General features: G+C 27.7%; 1 protein-coding gene across 1 annotated transcript; it reads right to left on the bottom strand.

The window, feature by feature from the left end:
• Nucleotides 1-458: 458 nt before the first annotated feature.
• LOC129316048 (protein EXORDIUM-like 3) lies at nucleotides 459-1,664 on the bottom strand. The gene has a single exon (XM_054960293.1). The coding sequence runs from the start codon at nucleotides 1,570-1,572 to the stop codon at nucleotides 514-516; it is 1,059 nt and encodes a 352-aa protein (XP_054816268.1). The 5' UTR covers nucleotides 1,573-1,664; the 3' UTR covers nucleotides 459-513.
• Nucleotides 1,665-6,346: the final 4,682 nt, after the last annotated feature.

The following is a 6,346-nucleotide window of genomic DNA, read 5'->3' as shown; positions in this document are numbered from 1 at the left end:
GTTAACTGTGGCTTGTAAAAACACTTACATTATCAATTATATTAGAATATACACTATTTTTCAATATTATTTTACTAAATATTCTCATCACATAATTCTCTCTAATTATGTACTTATTGAAGGCTAGTAAACCAATTTCTTTAGAATTTAGATAACCAAAATATTAAAATAAACTGTCATTAACTTAAATAAATAAATGCATACATTGCTTCAATATTTAATTTAATTTATTTTTTATATATCAACCCTTGGAATTGGAATTAAGTATTAACAAATCAATAAAACCAAAAAACGAAAAACTTATATAGCTATATTTATATCAAAGAAATTAAAATTACATTATTTGCATTAATTAACAAACATGACTGCCTTAACGAAACCATGTTCATGCCTTAACATACTTCCCAGGAAAAAGCACACATACAAAATTAACCCAAGAAATTCAAAAAACAAAAAAACAAAAAACAAGCGCTCATGTTCTTCATATATTCTCACTCTCACAGACTCCATCGCTCACTGATCAAGCGCATTAGGGCCAGTACAGTAATTCAATATATGGTTCCATATCCACTGAACCAAGAATCGCCGTCTGATCCCATTCATGTTATACGTGGCACCATCCTGTGCGTCCATTACCTGCCCCGTGTACGACCCTCCTCCTCCGGTACCGTATATCCCCTCACACAGATCGGCGATCTCCACCGGAAAACTCGGGTCCTGACCCGCATACCAGGCATTCGCCAACGGGTTCGTCGCCAGCTCCGCCAGCTCGTGTCCTATCACGCTTATCATTCCATCGACTCCCACATCGCCATTCGGAGACTTAAACGGCTTCCGATTTGGGATAAACGCCGGCACGGCGAACGGGTATGCGCATTGACCCGGACAGAGCTTGGCGGAGTTTCCGACCCAGGCGTAGGGAAGTGTGTAGCCGACGAGAGAAGGGAAGGTGAAATAGTGGAACCCACAGACTGATGTGCAGAAATCTTGAACGTACACGTCCTCGGAAGTGAGCAAGAGGTAGAGTCCGCTTCTAGGGTTGATCGGTAAGGGTTTGGTTCTAGCGGTTATGGCGGATTTGATCACAGACTGGATTGACAGGCGCGTGAGGGATTTTCCATGGGAGTAGAACCGGTCGTTCTTCTCCTCGCCAAGCCGTACGGTTTTGGAAATGTTGGAGCCGGTTTGGTCAGTGTAGAGCTGTACGGTCCGCCACCATCCGGCGACGGAGGGGCGTTTTGATTGTACAGCGGAGATTGAGTTAATAAACTCGCGGATGATCTTCTTCTGGTTCCGCTCCCACCGGCCGTACCAGATGGTATGGACGGTGATGTTGGTAGTGAGAACCGGTCCCATGTGGTACTTAAGCTTGACGAACTCCGATGAGCCTTCGTACTTCTTGGAGTCACCATAGGTGTAGTCGGAGAGGTTAAATCTGTTGTTGCCGGAGGGAGACCAGGGCCTCCATCCGTCGACAAGTGTGGTGGTGGTGAGGGTGAGAAGGAGGACGAAGGAGAGAACCACCGTGGACGGTGGCGCCGGAGAGCGAGGGAGGGAGGAGGATTGGCACATTTCGGGACTGAAGGGGGAAGAGATATAGAGAGGCTATGGAGTGGGAAGTGAGAAGAGCTGAGTGAGCTCTCAACGATGAAGGCGAAGAGTGAGGGAAGAGGATATCCCTTTTATATTCAAGACAGAAAAAATTTCCCTGTTTCCAATTTTTTGAATTTTCAAAAAAGCATACACCGGTCAGTCAGGCTCAAAACATAACTACAGTATAATTATCATACATTTAAAAAAACTATTTTTGCCCTATAAATAATTGATTTAATTGTAAAAAAGTCCTGTATGGCTGCCAGGAGTTGTTTTTTTTTTTTTTTAAAGCATGCTAGACGGATAGCAAATAATATAAGTAAATTTTTCTGCACTAAATTATACACCAAGTTTTTATATTCATGTGAACTTTAATTGATAGTTATTGGGAGTTTTTTATTACTTCCTTCTTCTTATTTTATATAAATAATTTTAAATATTATTTTTTATTTTAAAATACAATATATTTTGAAAGAAATAAGATTTTATTAATAATAATTATTTTAACATTGCCTCTCATTAGTTTACTCTTTAAATAAATTTTTCTCTTTTTTTTATTATTAATGAAAAGTGTTTCTAAAAATTAAAAAAAAATTAAGATTATAAAATATATTTAATAAAATATCATTAATGCGTGTAATTTTTTTTAAAAAATATCTTACAAATTGAGAGTAATTGAGTATTAATGAGTACACAAAAGACAAAACTTAGATTATTAATATTATATACTTAATATATTTTTATATAATTAAATTTGAATCAATAATTTCAAATTACATACATATAATTTGATAAAAGTGTAAATAAAAAATATAATTTGATAAAAATTAATTGATAACTGATAAATTAATTTCATTTTCATCAATAATTGATAATCATCAATAATCCATAACAATAGAAAATTAATACTTTGGAATAATAATAATAATAATAATATATAATACAAACACATATTATTTATAAGTCATGAATAACATGACTCATATGTAAGAATTCATGTAATTTATGAATAAATGCATCTGGTTATGGATACATTATTGAAAGGAGAAGATGGCTATGAACAACTAATTAAATTATAGTTGCTAGTAATTTGATACGTGAGTTCTCCCATTAGTTTTTGTATCAACATCCCATTATAACTTTTTTAAAAAAAAAATTATCCCAAAGCCTAGTGCTCAATAAATATGTTGGCTCGAAAAAGATTATTACAAACAATAGGTGGAGGATAATATACATCTACTTATGAATGTCAATGTAATGAGCACCAGCAATTTAATTACTCTTTTTGTTTAAAAATATAAGGTATTTTTAATCAATCTCACCTCTCAATAAAGTAGTTATTTAATTTTTAACTAATTCTATCTTTTCATATTTATTTCTATTAAACACCCTACAATAAATATAAAGTCATTATTAATAGGGGCACTTTTTAAAAAAAAAATAATAATTATATCTCAAAAGATTAAAAATACTTTATATTTTTTAACATTTAACTCTTTAAAAAATATTTTATATTTTTAAGTGAATGAAATATTTATTTTGAATGTGTGGTTAAAGTCGAGGAACCAATCACACATCATGAGACAGCTAATTTGTTGGTTTAAATAAAAAAAAAAAAAAAAGCTAGTTCAGTTCGGGAGGATTACAATGCAGCACCCAAGCCAACATATTTACGTTAAATGTCCAATAAAATCTGAAATAATTATACAAGCTTAGAGACATATCTTACAATTAAGTTTTGGTGAAAATATAGAATCAGTTTTTTGTAAAATATATAATAACACATCTATAAATAACATTTAAAGTTTATTTTTTAACAAATAATACATATGTTTATTTTATATAGTTCACATGATTCATACTTGTTAAAGAGTATGAAATAATTTTTAACCTTATACATTTAATTGATAAATTTTGTAAATAACATTCAAAATTTATTTATTAATCAATAAAATGTTTATTCATTTCACATATCTCACGTGGTTTGAATAACATTTAAAGTCTATTTATTTACAACAAAACATACATGAATCAAGAGGATGTATGTAAATAACAATTAAAGTTTATTTATTTTTAATAAAAGGTTCATTTATTTCACAAAAGGACAACACTGTCTTTTCATTCAAAAAAACTTCATTGTAAGAGAGGCCTTCGGCTTGTAGAATTATTTTAGATTCTCTCTTTTTTTGTGAATGAATTAATTTAAATTCTATTGAACCTTTAATACATATATGTTAGTTATGGGGCTTTCAGTGCAATTCTCGCATTTAGTTAATGGTATAAAACATTATAAAATGGTCAGATGGTGAGATGGGAAGTCGAGCTCCTTTCATTAGTATTATAAAAAACTTTCAACTAAATTACACTTCAAATAAATTAATTAATTATTTTTAAATTTACATACAATTTTTACATTTGTTCTTAATCAATAGGATATTTTAATTAAAAAAATCTTATCATCTAATCCTTTAATTAATGGCATTTTTGAAAAAAAAAATTATTAATAATATATTGAAAGGCCCAAAATGTATTAATTCATCATATATTGAAAAACCTTGTTTAAATGTAATTTTTTTTAAGAGAAAGGTTTCACCTAATTTTCTTAAGAACCATAAAATTATTACTAACGTCTTATATTATAATTTAAAAGGAGTATATTTTTAAACATAACACTTAAAAAAAATATATCATATAATATTGAACTGAGAGAGTGTGAAATAAATATGAAGGGCCCGGTCAAATTACTTTAAACATGGGCTTTTTTGTAATTTTAAACCAAAAAAAAGTATTAATCCATCTAATACATTCGTGAGTTTGAGAGCTTAGTACCTCATTTTATTTTTTTCCCTAATTGGATCATTTTAACTTTTTCGAAAGCACAAGATTTCACGAAATTTCTTTGATATTGATAACATTAACGTATGTGAGTCACAAGTGAATTCATATCACGACAAAAATTTTAAAATAATGTTATCATGTTAAAATCCAAAATACTATTATCTCTGTTAAAAAATATAATATATTTTTAATCGAATCTCATTCTTTAATAAAATAATTAGTTAGTTTCAAACTAACCCTGTTTTTTCATATATATTTCTATTTAATGAGGTGTGATTCATTTAATAAGGGTATTTTTAAAAAAAGTGTGATAATTATATTTCGACAGACTAAAAATATACTACATTTTTTAACATTTAGCCTTTTAAAAAATACCTTATTTTTTTTAAATAAAGGGAGTATATAACAATGTCAACAACTTTAAATTATAACTCTTCATTCATCTTTACTGTTATAATTAACTTGACATTACGTTTAATATAAGAATTAACTTAAAATATGGTAATATTTATTATTCAAATTAAGCTTTCAAATGTAACTTATTTTCATAGGCCATGCACGTGGAGTATATAGTTTCACGATAACTATCTAGAGAACTGAATTCCTGTGGATTAAGATTAAAATGTATATTATGTGAGACATTATGTATATTTATATATGTTTTCAGTTATATGAAGTTAGGAACAGTTACATGAGTCAATGAATATACTTTTTTAAATATTTTTATAAATAAGAAAAATGAAAATAAGTTTTAACATAGTACAAAATTGATCTTTTTCAAAATTATTCTCAATAACGGGCTAGTTTGTTTAAAATTTAATATGCGCATATGTAAAGAATGTTATAAAAAGAAAATTACTTTTAGATATGTTAAGAATTTTATAAAAAAAATTATTTTTTACTATCTACAATAATAAAAAAAGTAATAAATATGTTCATTTTTTATTTTATAATATCTTTTTGGATATTGATCTATAAAAATAATTTATTATTTAGTTATTTCAAAGTTTTACAATACCTTCATGTATTTTTATATTTTTATTCCATGCTCTTTTATTTAGAAAATTAGATTATTTTTAAAAGTTATTTTGGGCAATTTCTCAAATTAATTTGAATCTATTTTTTTTATTTCAGATTTTAATTATTTCAAAAATTTAAATAATTGTCATAATATTTCAGAAAATATTTTTTCAAAAAATAAATAATTTTTTCCATTAAAAATTTTTAAACAAATATGCCTAAATAAGTTCATATTCTTTTTTTTAGGAAAATATAAATTCATAAGTTCATATTTTTTTGATTAATCATAAGTTCATATTCTAATTCAATATATAGTTTAATGGCATAAAACAATTGTATCCTTCAAATGCTAATAGAAAAATAAAAGACCACATGTGTGAATATAGATAATGCTTTTGATGGAGCTATCTCTAATTAGATATGACAATACTTCTAATCAAATATATATTTACATAAAGAAAAATAAAGACTAGAATAATGGCCTGTTCTTTAAAATGATGGTTCAGGGACACTTTTTTTTTTTTTTGGGTGGTAAAATCAGGGGCACTTTATTTTATTCATGAGAGTCTTTAACTTTACCCCTCCAAACTTTACTTTTTCTTTCAAAAGGGAAATAAAAAATGGCGTACCATCATCTTTAGCAATAAATAGTTTCAAAATCATAATCACTATTATATAAAAAAATCCTCAGCAAACAAATTAACAACATATAAAAATTAATTATATGTTGATATTACAGTAAAATGAGTCTAAATTTGTACCAAATATCAATATATATAATATTTATATAGAAGAATAATATTACTTGTGATATCCAAACAATATGATTCATTTAAAAGTTAAAACATTACGATAAGGGTGAAGGTTTATAAATAAAATATACTTTAATTCGATC

Source organism: Prosopis cineraria, unplaced genomic scaffold, assembly GCF_029017545.1.
Source record: "Prosopis cineraria cultivar Desert tree isolate PC_DT_omini unplaced genomic scaffold, ASM2901754v1 PC7, whole genome shotgun sequence".
Lineage (NCBI taxonomy): Eukaryota > Viridiplantae > Streptophyta > Magnoliopsida > Fabales > Fabaceae > Prosopis > Prosopis cineraria.
Note: the sequence above shows the minus strand (reverse complement) of the source record. Positions and strands in the feature narration are given on the sequence as shown.